This window comes from Solanum stenotomum, chromosome 8 (genome assembly GCF_019186545.1).
Source record: "Solanum stenotomum isolate F172 chromosome 8, ASM1918654v1, whole genome shotgun sequence".
In the NCBI taxonomy this organism is placed as follows: domain Eukaryota; kingdom Viridiplantae; phylum Streptophyta; class Magnoliopsida; order Solanales; family Solanaceae; genus Solanum; species Solanum stenotomum.
This window is the reverse complement of record NC_064289.1, coordinates 40,286,741-40,299,874: the sequence shown is the minus strand read 5'-3', so window position 1 is coordinate 40,299,874 and position 13,134 is coordinate 40,286,741. Positions and strand designations below refer to the sequence as shown.

At 37.7% G+C, this 13,134-nt stretch overlaps 2 protein-coding genes across 2 annotated transcripts; both read left to right on the top strand.

Annotated features, from left to right (window-relative positions):
• The first annotated feature begins 803 nt into the window (after positions 1–803).
• On the top strand, positions 804–3,060 carry LOC125873788 (uncharacterized). The gene is made up of 6 exons (XM_049554641.1): positions 804–1,387; positions 1,432–1,534; positions 1,772–1,957; positions 2,270–2,499; positions 2,656–2,827; positions 2,944–3,060. The coding sequence occupies exons 1-6, from the start codon at positions 804–806 to the stop codon at positions 3,058–3,060; spliced, it is 1,392 nt and encodes a 463-aa protein (XP_049410598.1).
• Positions 3,061–6,415: 3,355 nt separating this feature from the next.
• Positions 6,416–6,853, top strand: LOC125873787 (uncharacterized). The gene has a single exon (XM_049554640.1). The coding sequence runs from the start codon at positions 6,416–6,418 to the stop codon at positions 6,851–6,853; it is 438 nt and encodes a 145-aa protein (XP_049410597.1).
• Positions 6,854–13,134: the final 6,281 nt, after the last annotated feature.

Below are 13,134 nucleotides of genomic sequence, written 5' to 3'. Positions count from 1 at the left end.
TCTTGGGGGAAAATAACACCTTATCGGTGATCATTGTAGCTTACTTGCTTGAATGGAAGGTAAAATTTCTCCTTGAGGTGTTGAAAAGTCATATCAAAGCTATAGGTTGGACTATCGCTGAAATAGTGGGCATTCCTCCCGGCATTTGCACTCATAAAATTCAGCTTGATAGTGATTGTAAATCGAGTGTTGAACATCAGAGGAAATTGAACCCATCGATGCAAGTGATGGTGATAAAAGAGATAATAAAGTGGTTGGACGCAGGTATGATCTACCCTAATGCGGATAGCAAATAGATAAGTCTGGTGCAATGTGTACCAAAAAAGTGAGGCATCTCAGTAGTCCCAAATGAAAAAGGGGAGTTGGTATCTATGAGACCAGTGACCGGATGGCGAGTATGCATGGATAACCGGAAGTTGAATTCGTGGACCGAAAAAGATCACTTTCACATGCCTTTCACGGATCAAATGCTTGATCGACTTTCAGTGAGAGGTTGGTATTGCGTTTTGGATGGATACTCCGGTTATAACCAAATCTCCATTGCTCCGGAAGAACAAGAGAAAACCACATTCACCTGCCCATATGGAACTTCTACTTGCAAATGGATGTCATTCAAGTTATGTAATGCTCCGGCAATATTTCAATGTTGCATGTTATCTATTTTTGCTGATATGGTGGAGAATTCAATGGAAGTCTTCATAAATGACTTCTCGGTTGTGGGTAACACTTTTGAAGCATGTTTCGCACACTTGGGACAAGTTCTCCAAAGATGTGTGGAGACAAATTGGTAAAAACTCCACTTCATGGTTAGAGAAGGTATAGTTCTTGGTCACAAAGTGTCACAAAATTGGCTGGAGGTTGATAAAGCAAAGATTGAAGTGATTGAGAAGTTAGCACCACCAATTTCGGTGAAGGGTATTCGTAGTTTCTTGGGGCATACCGATTTTTACCGGTGGTTCATCAAAGACTTCTCAAAAATTGCACATCCTCTATGCAAACTCTTGGAGAAGGAGGTGAAAGTCCACTTTGATGATGCTTGCATGCTGGCCTTCAAGTGCTTGAAAGAAATATTGATCTCCACTCCGGTTATCATTAGCCCTGATTGGTCAGAACCCTTCGAAGTGATGTGTGACACAAGAGGCATGGCATTAGGTGTCGTGTTGGGGAGAAAATGCAACAAACTATTTCACCCCATTGACTGTGCAAGCAAAACTCTAAACGCTGCTCAGAGTAACTATATTGTCATAGAACAAGAATTACTTGCGGTAGTATATGCGTTTGAGAAGTTCCGAGCATACTTTCTAGGTACCAAAGTGGTTGTTCACACTGATCATGCTGCACTACGTTATCTGATGGCAAAGAAGGATTCCAAGCCAAGATTGATAAGGTGGGTGCTACTGCTGCAAGAATTCAACTTTGAAGTCAAAGTAGGAGAGGCTATGAAAATCAGGTGGCTGACCACTTATCAAGATTGGAAGGCAAGGAAAATGACGAGCTGGAGATGGACATAAATTATGCTTTTCCCAATGAACAGGTATTCATGGTAACTCTCCAACAATCTCCTTAGTATGCTGATTTTGCTAACAATGTAGTGTGTGGATTGATGCCAGAAGAACTAAACTTCTACCAACAAAATAGGTTCTTGTTCGATGTTAAGAAGTACTTTTGGGATGAACCATATTTATTCAGAGAGTGTGCAGACCATATCATTGGGAGATGTGTTCCGGAGGAAGAAGCCATCGAAATTCTCCATGCTTGTCATGCTTCATAGGTTGGGGGCCATCATGGTGGTGTATGTACAGCTCCTAAAGTCCTTCAAAGTGGTTACTATTGCCCTTCCCTCTACAAAGATGCTCATGAGTTTGTTAAGAAGTGCACTCAACGTCAGAAACAAGGTGGAGTGTCTAAAAGACATGAGTTGCCTCTCACACCCATTTTAGAAGTTGAGTTGTTTGATGTTTGGGGGATAGATTTCATGGGCCCATTTTTTATTTCATTTGGTAATAAGTATATTTTGGTGGTAGTAGATTATGTTTCTAATTGGGTGGAGGCTATTGCAATTCTGAACAATCAAGGGAAAACTGTTTTTCAATTCCTAAAACTCTATATCTTTGCTAAATTTGGTACTCCTCATAATATTATTAGTGATAGGGGATCCCATTTTTGCAACGAGTATTTTGCATCTGCATTGAGAAAGTATGGAGTGAAACACAAAGTAGCAACTTAGTATCATCCCCAAACGAGTGGCCAAGTTGAAGTGTTAAATCAGGAGATCAAGAGTATCCTAGCCAAGACGGTGAATGCAAATAGGACTGATATGTCTCGAAAGCTTAATGATGCTCTATGGGCGTATTGCACTGCATACAAAACAACAATTGGTATGTCCCTGTATCAGCTAGTCTTCGGAAAATCTTGCCATTTACCGGTTGAATTGGAACACAAAGCATTATGGGCATTGAAAGCTCTAAATCTTGACTGGGCAAAGACTTCAAAGAGAGGGTAGATCAGCTTAAATGAGTTGGACAAATTCAGGTTCAGGGCGTATGAAAGTTCAGCTCTTTACAAGGAAAAGATGAGGAAGTGACATGATTCTAGAATCCTTAAGAGGGAGTTCATAGTAGGAGATTGGATGTTTCTATATAATTCTCGACTCAGACTCTTTTCGATAAAACTCAAATCCAAATGGTCAGGTCCATTTATAGTAACACGGGTGTTCACAAATGGTGCCATTGAGGTCGAAGGTAAAGAGGGACTTGAATTCAAAGTGAATTGGCAACGCTTGAAGTTGTATTTTGGTGAATGCCAAGAGATTTCTCTGATTGAAGTGGTGCATCTGGAAGATGATTGAGAGAATTTCCACGTTGTGCCACGATGTTAAATAAGGCGCTTCTTGGGAGGAAACCCAAGTGTTAGTATTTCAAATAATGTGCGCTGATTTTGCAGGTGCAAGAAATTGTGCGAGGTGAAGACACTATTGGTGGATCGCTGAATCTATTCGGCGATCCCGATCTCGTCCGCCTTCTGGACTTTGAAAATGGAACTGAGATACTGGAATATTAGGCGGGGAAAATTTCATCACTCAGCAACTCACCGAAGTGATTGGGCGACCCGACTTTCTCCGTCTTTTTACCCCTAGCCTGACCCAATGGATCATTCGGTGAGGTTGCAAGTCCATTAGGTGAAGTGCCGATCGGTTCGGCGAACTCTTTCAATTCCACCTTTTCGCCCCTTCCTGAACATGTTGCATATTGGAAATATCGGCGATATCCTGGGCAAATCGTCGAGTAGTTTGGCGACTGTTATAATTTTTTGCCAAATGGGCGCCTAGTGAAGATTCCTTGTCACCTTGCTTTGCGTGTTTACACATCAGTAGTTTATCTTTATTTTTTATTTTTTTGGTATTATCGGTTCTCTACTCACATTAGGGATAATGTTGAATGCTTTTGGTGGGTGTGGGTGTTTGGTCAGTTGGTTAGTGAGTCCCTTGCTCGTTCAAAAAAGTTATTTATTTGAGTATCACTTATGATCAATACCGATGACTTGAATAGTTTTCGTAATCGAACAAAAATGAATGTGCGGCTACGATGAGTCCAAATGAAGTTGCATAGACAATGTGTGAACTTTGTGCATCTCATTGTAACTAGCCGATCATCGAATGGATCTCTTGTAATGAACATTGCACACTAGCAAAAGTGTGGAGTCTTGTTTGATATTGATGCCTTGTGTGATGAGCTTACCGTGAACCTTGTGTGATGACACCTAGAATTTGACCCATTGGTCCGATTGACTAAGTGATGCAAGCTCTTGAAATGATCTTAGGGAACAATTTTGAAGAGTGAAACAATTTGACAATATACCTCTTTTGTGGCCAACCTTCTGAGTGTGTGAACCTTGCTTGAACTCCCTTTTTGAGCCTTATCCTTTTGTTGGAAGAAACTTGATGCAATTGTAACCCCTCTTTATCCATTCACCCATAATCCTCATGAAGTGTGGTTTGTTTGAATAGTCAACTTAGGCCAAAAGCCTAAGTTATGGGTGTGGTGAAAGGAGAAGGTAAATCAAGAAGTGCAAAGAAGTCCCCCTTTGATCCATAGTTTTGAAAAATATGGAACCCCTCCATACAAAAAAAAGTGAAAATAAGAATGAAAAAGAAAAATAATGAAAAAATTGTGGAATAAAATTGTGAAAGTTGCAAAAAAAAATAGGGTGTCTGGTATTCCATGAAAAGTGAATAATGGGGTGAATTTTGAGCATGAATGAGAATGTTGAAGAAAAGGAAAGAAAGTGATTTTCATAACACATTTCATGAGGATAGTAGCCACTGAGCCTAAATGACCATACATGTGGACTCAGCCCTGTTACAAGCCTTGAAAAGACTTTTTTGATCTTGAGTGAGCTGAAGCGAATGTTAATTGGAATATAAGGGCAAACATATGGTGGAGTCATGCATGTGTTCATCTTTGTGAGTGTGACAGTTGTATGTGATTCCGGAACTATAAAGTGTTGAACCATTGTGTGTGAATATGGAATCATATTTTTGTGAGGGCATTTGAGTACCTTTGTTGAGCTTGAACTTGCATTTGAAGCAAGTATTGTGAACTTGAGCATCTTTGATAATGGTGAGTCACAACTTGAATCTTTGAGTGCACGATTGATCCTTGCATGAATAAGTTGAGTCTTGTTGTGTGCTTTCATGATTGAGTCTTTTGTAGCACTATTTGAAACATCCTTTTTGAACTGTTGAACTTGAGTTTTACTTGAGGGCAAGAAAAAGTTTAAGTTGGGGGTGTTGATGAGTTCGAGATTTTGACTCATTTAGGGCTTCGTTTGCATAGAATTAGTGTCCTCAAATGCTCAATTTATGCCAATAACTAATGTAAAACCCTTGATTTTCAGATATATGGGTTGAGGAACGAGGCTAGGAGAAAAATGGTCAACAAGAACAACACAAGCTAAAAAAGAGAAGAGGAAAAACAAGTCTTATGATCACCGAGATCACTCGGCGAATCGCCAAGTTAATCCGCTATCGTCTAAATTTATAGAACTCTGAGATTGGGTTAGGAGTAACTTAGGCGAGCACTAGTTCCATTCGGCGTGTCACCGATCACATCGGCGAAGGATGACCTCGTTGCCAAAAGTAATGATGGAGATCCAGATAAGTGCTTATGGGCGAGTTAAAAGGCAAAAAGGTGCATCGCGGAATGAAATGGCAATCTCGATCTAGCTCACCTAAAATTACATTGGTTGGACTAAGAAGATGTGAAGAATGAAGGTGAGATGAAGGTCGATCGGTGAGTCACCGAACAGTCAGCGAAGCTTGACTATCCTCGCCGATTGGTCCCCAAAAGCCACACATCAGACTTGTATAAATTAATTTTTGCAAGACAGAGAAAGCATTCAGAAAATGTGAGGAACAAAAGATAGAGAGCAAAAACACTACCATTGTTGATTTGAAGTGATTTTAGCAAGATTTTTCATTTGGGTTTTGTACTAGAGAAGATTTTAGTGAATTTTAACTTTCGAATTTCAATAACCCAGCTATGAAAAACGTGGCAGGTACTGAATTGCATCTCTTTACTATGATTGGCTAAAACCCTAACCTTGGGGGTTTGACAATGTGACCAATTGTTGCATTTGACTAAATGGGTGTTATCAATTAGTGAATTTTGGTGTTAATTTGAAGTGGGTCTGAATTATTACTGTGGTTTAACATTATTATTGCATATTTAGTGTGATATAGTTCAGAGTTTTTAGCTTGCTCGAGAGAGAAGTACAGAGCCAACGTAGTAATTTGGCATCCTTAGTAGTGGGTCATTACGGTTTCAGCTTGAGAAAGTGAAAGTTGAGATTCAACCTTTGTATCTAGCTCGAAAGAGTGGATTTGATGAGAAAGTGGGTTGGTCGTCTTATGGATAGTGTTGAAGTTCGAGAGAACTCAACGGAAATAAGGTAATTGTTCGAGAGAAAATTGCTTTACTTATAATCCATTCTACCCGCGATGAATTAACATTGTTGGTAATTATGTATACCCATTAAGTTGAATTTGGCAATTGGTTAGTCAATCCCCCAAGTGTTTTCTAGTTATTCGATCATTCCTTGTTGATTGTCGAAGTGGGTTGGTAACAACATCCTAAAATTTGGCTATTAGATTCTTAAGTGTTGTGTTCATTCAGCTGCAAAGGTCACCGTCATACTTTCGTATTTGAATTCAAAAGAAAGCTACTCTATGTGGGATCGACCCCAACTCAGTTGGTTGGGTTATATACTGACTAACGATCATTGACACTTAGAATTGGATGAAGTGTCCTTGAAACGTTAATCAGTCGTTAAATCAAGGGCAAGGATGAGTAAACTAGTGTCGGGGGATTCTGACTTAGTGGCCAAAGAATCCCTAACCTCTATTCTTGTTAAGGAGATGGATGTCTCCCGTTTGATGGTCCATGCACACAAAAAAAAGCTTAAGGAGAAAACTAAGGATTCAAAGAGGGTGAGAAGGGATGATGGCGATTCTTCACATTCAAGGTCCGGTGGAGGTAATTGTTCTCGAGGTAAGGATTCTAGTGATTATATGTGGCCCGAGTGTAGGGAGAGTAGAAGAAGACATGAGGGTAAATGCTTGATCGGTACGGATGATTGCTTTGGTTGTGGTAAGAGTGGCCATAAGATTAGGGATTATCCATCACTTACGGCTAAGGGAAGAGATGGTAGGCAAGTTCAATCTAGTGGTTTCGGTTCAAGTGCCCCGAAGCAATATATGTTTTATGCTCTTCAGATTCGAAAAGATCATGAGGCTTCTCCGAATTTAGCGATTGGTAAGTTATGGTCTTTAAGCTTGTGGTTACGCATTCCTTGATATTGAGTGTTTCATTGGCTATGGTAAGGCTTCATGTATGGTGATTGTGTTTGAAGTAGTCCTTGAAATCCTAGTGGAAACTTCTTAAGTGTTTACTTGTATCAATGGGTCCGTTGTTGTTAAGATTTTGGTGTTATTCTTGGGTTGAGGGAGATGGATTTGAAAAGATTAGGGAGGAAGGGAGAGATAGTGTGGTTCATTGTTGGTGTGTGAGTAGAACTATGTTGATGTTGGAAGAGTTCCTTGTCATGGTTTGGTGTGCGAAAATTCGAAGGCGGTGTGATATCGTAGTATCCCTATATTTTCCTTCTATCTTCGGGTCTATTTTGAAGCCTTAGCCCTCATGATTCACTCTTTAAGACTCGTGTGTCTTAGTCATCCTCATGCTTCCTCATGCATGCATGCTCACGAAAAAATTGACTTTTCAAAGATATGATTTAGCTTACTTAACTGCTTCATGTTTATGTGCATTTGAGTACGAGTTGCATATAGACCTTATGATATGATGTTTTGAATATGTTAAAAGCTTGGAGTCGAGGTTCCTCCTTGGTTATGTGCATTTTGATGAAGTTGCATTAATGATTTGGTTATTAGTTTCTCTCCTACTCTTTTCGTACTAGTTTGAATTCATTCGAGGAAGAATGTTCCCAAGGGAGAGATATTGTAACACCTCGATTTAAGAAAGGCTAGAAAAGGGTCAAGTGGGCAAGTCACAAGCCCAAAAGTGGACCATGGAACCCTAGAGGGGACGCGAAGGGGACCACGATCGTTAATCGGCTCGTGATAGATTTCCAAAACCTGCCCCAAGCAAGCTTCACCTTAACAGACTCCCAGATGGTCCATGGTGATGTTGACAGGTCGTCATAGGAGTCGTCAAGTGGCCTAGATCAAAAGGGGTTCTCCCCTAGTCACTGGTCAAGGACCACAGACGTCTAAATGGCCCATGAAGCCCCACACGGACTGTGTAGTCGTCTGTGAAGGGGGTCTATCAAACTTAGAGTTCAGGGTCAACTTCAAACAATCATATGTTTTAACACAAAATGAATTAAGTGGCCCATGACCTATCAAATTAAAGATTTGTGAGCCATCTTTCCAACACCAACGATTTTTCCTAATTCCAAGCTCAGAGTAAAAAGTTATGCCCAAAATAGTGAAGCCCTATCAGTTAGAATTTCTTCAGACCCGTTTAGGCCTTCCAATTAGTCAATTCGGCAGCTTTAAGTCAGGGGCTTTGAGGTCTTTCCCAATTGTTTTAACTTAATAGTACGTCATTTTACCTTCTACCCAAATCCCTATATAATGATTTAAACCCCCAAATCACCCAAACTCAATTCATTTTCTTAAAAATCCCAAATGTTGTTCAAGCACCTCCTCTTAAATATTTCTCTCTCTAAGAAGAAGAAGAAGAAGTCAAGTTGCGCTTTCAAGTCAAGTCTATAATTTCACCATTGATTTTAAGGTTTTGGCATCAAGGTATGATAGTATTCACCTATGCAGGCCTTTCCTCCATAGGGTTCCTAAATTTTCCAATTTACAAGTTAGAAATCTCCAATGTCATGGTTTCCTTTCAATGTTCATCCAATTGATTGTTTTGTGACTTTTTTATTCATGAATTGAAGTAATTGCATATTTTTAAGTTTATTTCCCATGAACCCATGAATATCCATGATTTTGATTATAAACAATGAAAGATGAATTTAAGAAGAAATGCATGTCCTTTTGATGAGATTGATGTAAATGAAGTTGAGGATGTATTGACTTTGAAAACATGATGAAGCTTATGAATTATTGAAAAGGATGCATGTTTATGAAAGTATGTTTATGACTCAAGTAAGCTTATAGATGAAGATATCTATATGTTTTATGCAGCTTGGCCACATGACATGAATGACATCTCGATTTTCCTTCAATGCTTTTCTGGCTATTTTCCCAAATTAGATCTTGATTGGTATGGTATTCGGATATGCCATCAATGATAATAGATCACGCTTTCAAAATTATTTCCATTAGTAGTAGGCCATTTCTAGCATGGAGTGAATGACTATGGGCGTTAAAAGCTATTATGAAAATATCATGGATGGTGAAGGTTTTCTCACGCATGGTCTAAGGAGCTATCCTATGATACGACAAGTGGCAAATACACATGTCTCTTAATGATAAGATAAATTAAATTAATAACTATTCTATTGGATTTATGCTTAGCACCGAGAGAATATTGAGATGGACGCTCTCCCATAGCTTGAGGCAGGGTTTCTAGTAGCAATCTCCTTATCCCATACCTATGTGCCCCCATAGGATGATTGTCTTAAGATAGATGATGATTGTCTTGGATATATATATATTAGCTAGTGGATCCACTTAAGCTAGAAGTTCAAGGTCCTACCTTGGCAAGTAGGACACCCTCTTTTTGGTGTGAGAAGAGTACACCGGATTCCATGTTATAGGTCACATGGTCTCTATGTCGGTTAAGGCTACTTCCCACAACAATGATTAACTAAGGTTACTTCAAGAAATATCTAACATTTGTTCAAAGATGATCTTACTTGCATTGACCATGATTACGATTTATGTTTTCTAACCCTCTTATCTCATGTTTTGACTTGGTCTTTGCATATCATGAAAAGTCCTTTTAGCATGATTTCAAAACTTTTATGCTTTGACATCATACTTGGGACATATTTATACTAACACATACTCTTGAACATTATTTTACTAATGTAGGGTCCGACGCTCCTATTCCGCATATTCGTGGCTAGGGATCACTTAGTAGATATGGAAAATTGGTGATTCCTCGTGATCTGGTGACCAAGCCTTATTTCTTATTGTCTTTACTTTTTAGAGATTGTATGTGATGTACGGGTTATGTACCAATCACTCTTAATGTAATAGATGGCTTTGAGACTATATAGACTTCCACTTCGTTTTGACAAACTCTTTTATGTTATAAACAGTCTTTTAAACTATTTCAATACTATTATCTTATTTATGTATGCTAAGTGGCTTGTGTAGGGCCTGTCGGGGTCTTACACGCCATGTCACGTCTAGGGTGTACTTTGGGTCATGACAAAGGCTCATCTCCAGCCATGACATTGGAGTTCTGTTTGGAGGTGGGGCTGAAGTGGCGTAGATAAGGGTCGTTGGTAATTGTGGTGGAAAATTCTGGGAGTTTTGGGGGATGGGATGGTTCATATTTTCCATTTTTGGTATGTTCACATGGTGATGAGTTTGAAGAATTTGGAATTTGGCTGTTTAGCGTCTGGTTTGGGAACTTAGACGCGAGTGAGGCATTGTTTTCTATATTTGGTAAGTTAATAAATATGGTGCGGATAGGAAAAGTAGAGATAATATTGGAAGATTTATTATTTGTTTGTCTGTCAGTACTAGGAATAATAGTATCAGAATCCTTTTCAATTGATCTATTTTTAGAGACTCGGCTTTAAGGCGGTGTGGATTTGGGGTAATATCTACGTCGGTCCGTTTCGATACAGTTGTATCATAGCTGGAGGAGGATGTGGAGAGAGAGCTTCCACGTTGGACAAAAGGTGATGTGATGTGGACTCTATCTCTAAGGATTTATCAGGATGGATAAATGTATCCTCTATGCTTGCTACTTTTAGTGGATGTGATGATAGTATTAGGGGTAGCAAGGTAAGTCTTAGTGAGGGGTACAGGGGATAAAAGGCTATTTTCTCTAGGGGTAAAGTAGGGGACTCCAACAGAGGTGAGGGGCCGCCAACTAATATCAAGTTATTTTAAGTTGAATTAACACTACACAAGCTTCCAATCTTTCACACCCATGTCTCATCTAACCCTAAGAATATAAATGGGGCGAGGCAGGGCGGGGAAAATCTTGACATGCTTAAATTTAACTTGCCTAACTAACTAAGCATGTTTTCAAAATATTGCCCTGTTCTGCCTTATCAGGACGTATTTATATATTTTCTTTCATTTTTTTTCACCTTGAAAAAAATTGTACTATGCACATTACTTTATTTTTTTTCTTTTTTTTATTGATCAGTTGTTCCACCCACTGTGTTGAGTTGGATCTTTTAAAATTGATTTGAACTTTTTCATATAAACATAAACTCACTTATAAGGAATTACATAAACCACCACTACGGTAGTATTAGATGGGAACAATCAAGGGAGACCTACATAAATCACACTAGTTTAGGAGTTAATTACTTAGATACACACTAATTTATAATATTACATATCTTACTATATTTTGGTGTGTCCAAATACGTCCAGATAGATGTGTATGGAGATACAGTAGATGTAATTTGTTCTAGATACATTGTATGCAAGTGGATTCGCATGTATCTGGATACATAATAAATCTCGCTCGCATCTCTCCCATATCGCTCATCACTCTCTACCATATACATGTGAATCACACTAGAAACATACAGATACATATATCTAGTGTGATTCACATGAATCTAGGATACATACGAATCTCACTTACCTCCCTCCCCATCTTGCTTGCCTCTCTCCCTATTTTTGTGTATCTAGTAGTAAATATGCATGTATCTAAGTGTATTTTTTCAATATATGATATGAAACTCTTAATTAATGGTAAGATACGTACTCACTCCGTTTCAAAAAGAATAACTTGCTTTCCTTTTTAACCTGTTTCAAAAGAATGACTCCTTTTTTAGCAACACTTAAGTTTAAGTTTTTCACGTGACATGTTTAAGACCACAAGATTAAAAGATATTTTGGTATAACTTTAATTTAAGACTACAAAATTGAAAAGTCTATTAAACTTTGTGTCAAATTAAACTAGACTTTTTTTTTAAAAACGGAGGGAATAATATTTTGAAAGTATAGGTAATAATAGTATATATAGTATTAAAGTAGGTCTATTATTTAGTTTTTCCAACAATAAATTACCATGGCAAGAAGAGAGAGAAATTAGTTATGAAAAGAATAGAAAGAGGAAAAAAAAATAAACATGATAAAGAAAGGTATAAATAACCCTGGCTGGCTGTAAGTTCAATAGTAACAGAGCTCTTAAGAAATTGCTGAAATATTTTTAAGCCCTGCTACTTTTGCTATCACACTAAGGGGTCGTTTGGTAGAGTGTATAAGAATAATGCTTCTATGATGTATTAGTAATGCATGCATTAGTAATGCTTGCATTAGTTATGCTTGCATTATTTCTTATACATTGTTTGGTTTGATGTATTGGAAATAGCAAGTCTTGTATAAAGACTATTAAAAAAATATTTGTTTACCAAAATATCCCCACATTCTTTTACAAAAATAATAATAATAATTATAATATAATAATAATAATTATTATTATTATTATAATANATAATTATAATATAATAATAATAATAATAATTATTATAATAATAATAATAATAATAATTATAATAATAATTATTATAATTATAATAATTATAATTAATAATTATAATTATAATAATAATAATTATAATAATTAATTATTATTATTATTATTATTATTATTATTAATAGAGGATAGTTTTGTCATTAGTTAATCTAATGCATGCATTAAAACCATTGCATTGCTAATACCTAAAAATCCATGGTATTAGCAATACACACTTTAATACACAATAGAGTGTATACATAGATTGGAAAAGAGTACCAAACAAGGTACTAGTAATACACAGTGTTAATGCATGCGTTATTTTTCCTAATACACTCTACCAAACGACCCCTAATTGTATTGAAAAATGAGTTTTGCCCCACACCTTCTTCAAAGCTCTGCCCTGCCCTATTGTCCCAAACTATATATATAGTTTGAAGAAAGAATCCCACTTTGATAATGGTTGCTTTCAAGAATTGTATATGATCATAGCAATATTTCTTGAAAACATCTGGACGACCACTGCCACAATTCCCCACATCTTTACCATTCCCATCTCTGCCTAAACTAATTATGCATCCACTTTGTTGATCATAGCAATATATCTTGAAAGCATCTGGACGACCACTGCCACAATTTCCCACATCTTAACCATTTTGCTATTTCTGCCTAAACTGACTTTGCATCAACTTTGATGATCATAGCAATATTTCTTGAAAGCATCTGGACGACCACCGCCACAATTTCCCACATCTTTACCATTGCCATCTCTGCCTAAAGTGACTTTGCATCCACTTCGAACTAACACCCTGCCCAATACCATCCCTTCACTTCCCACCACACTCCTGCCCTCCCACCATCTCTATCAAACTGATCTTAACATCACAATATTTAGTTGCACTGTTTCAGACATCACATGATTCTCTGACACTACTTC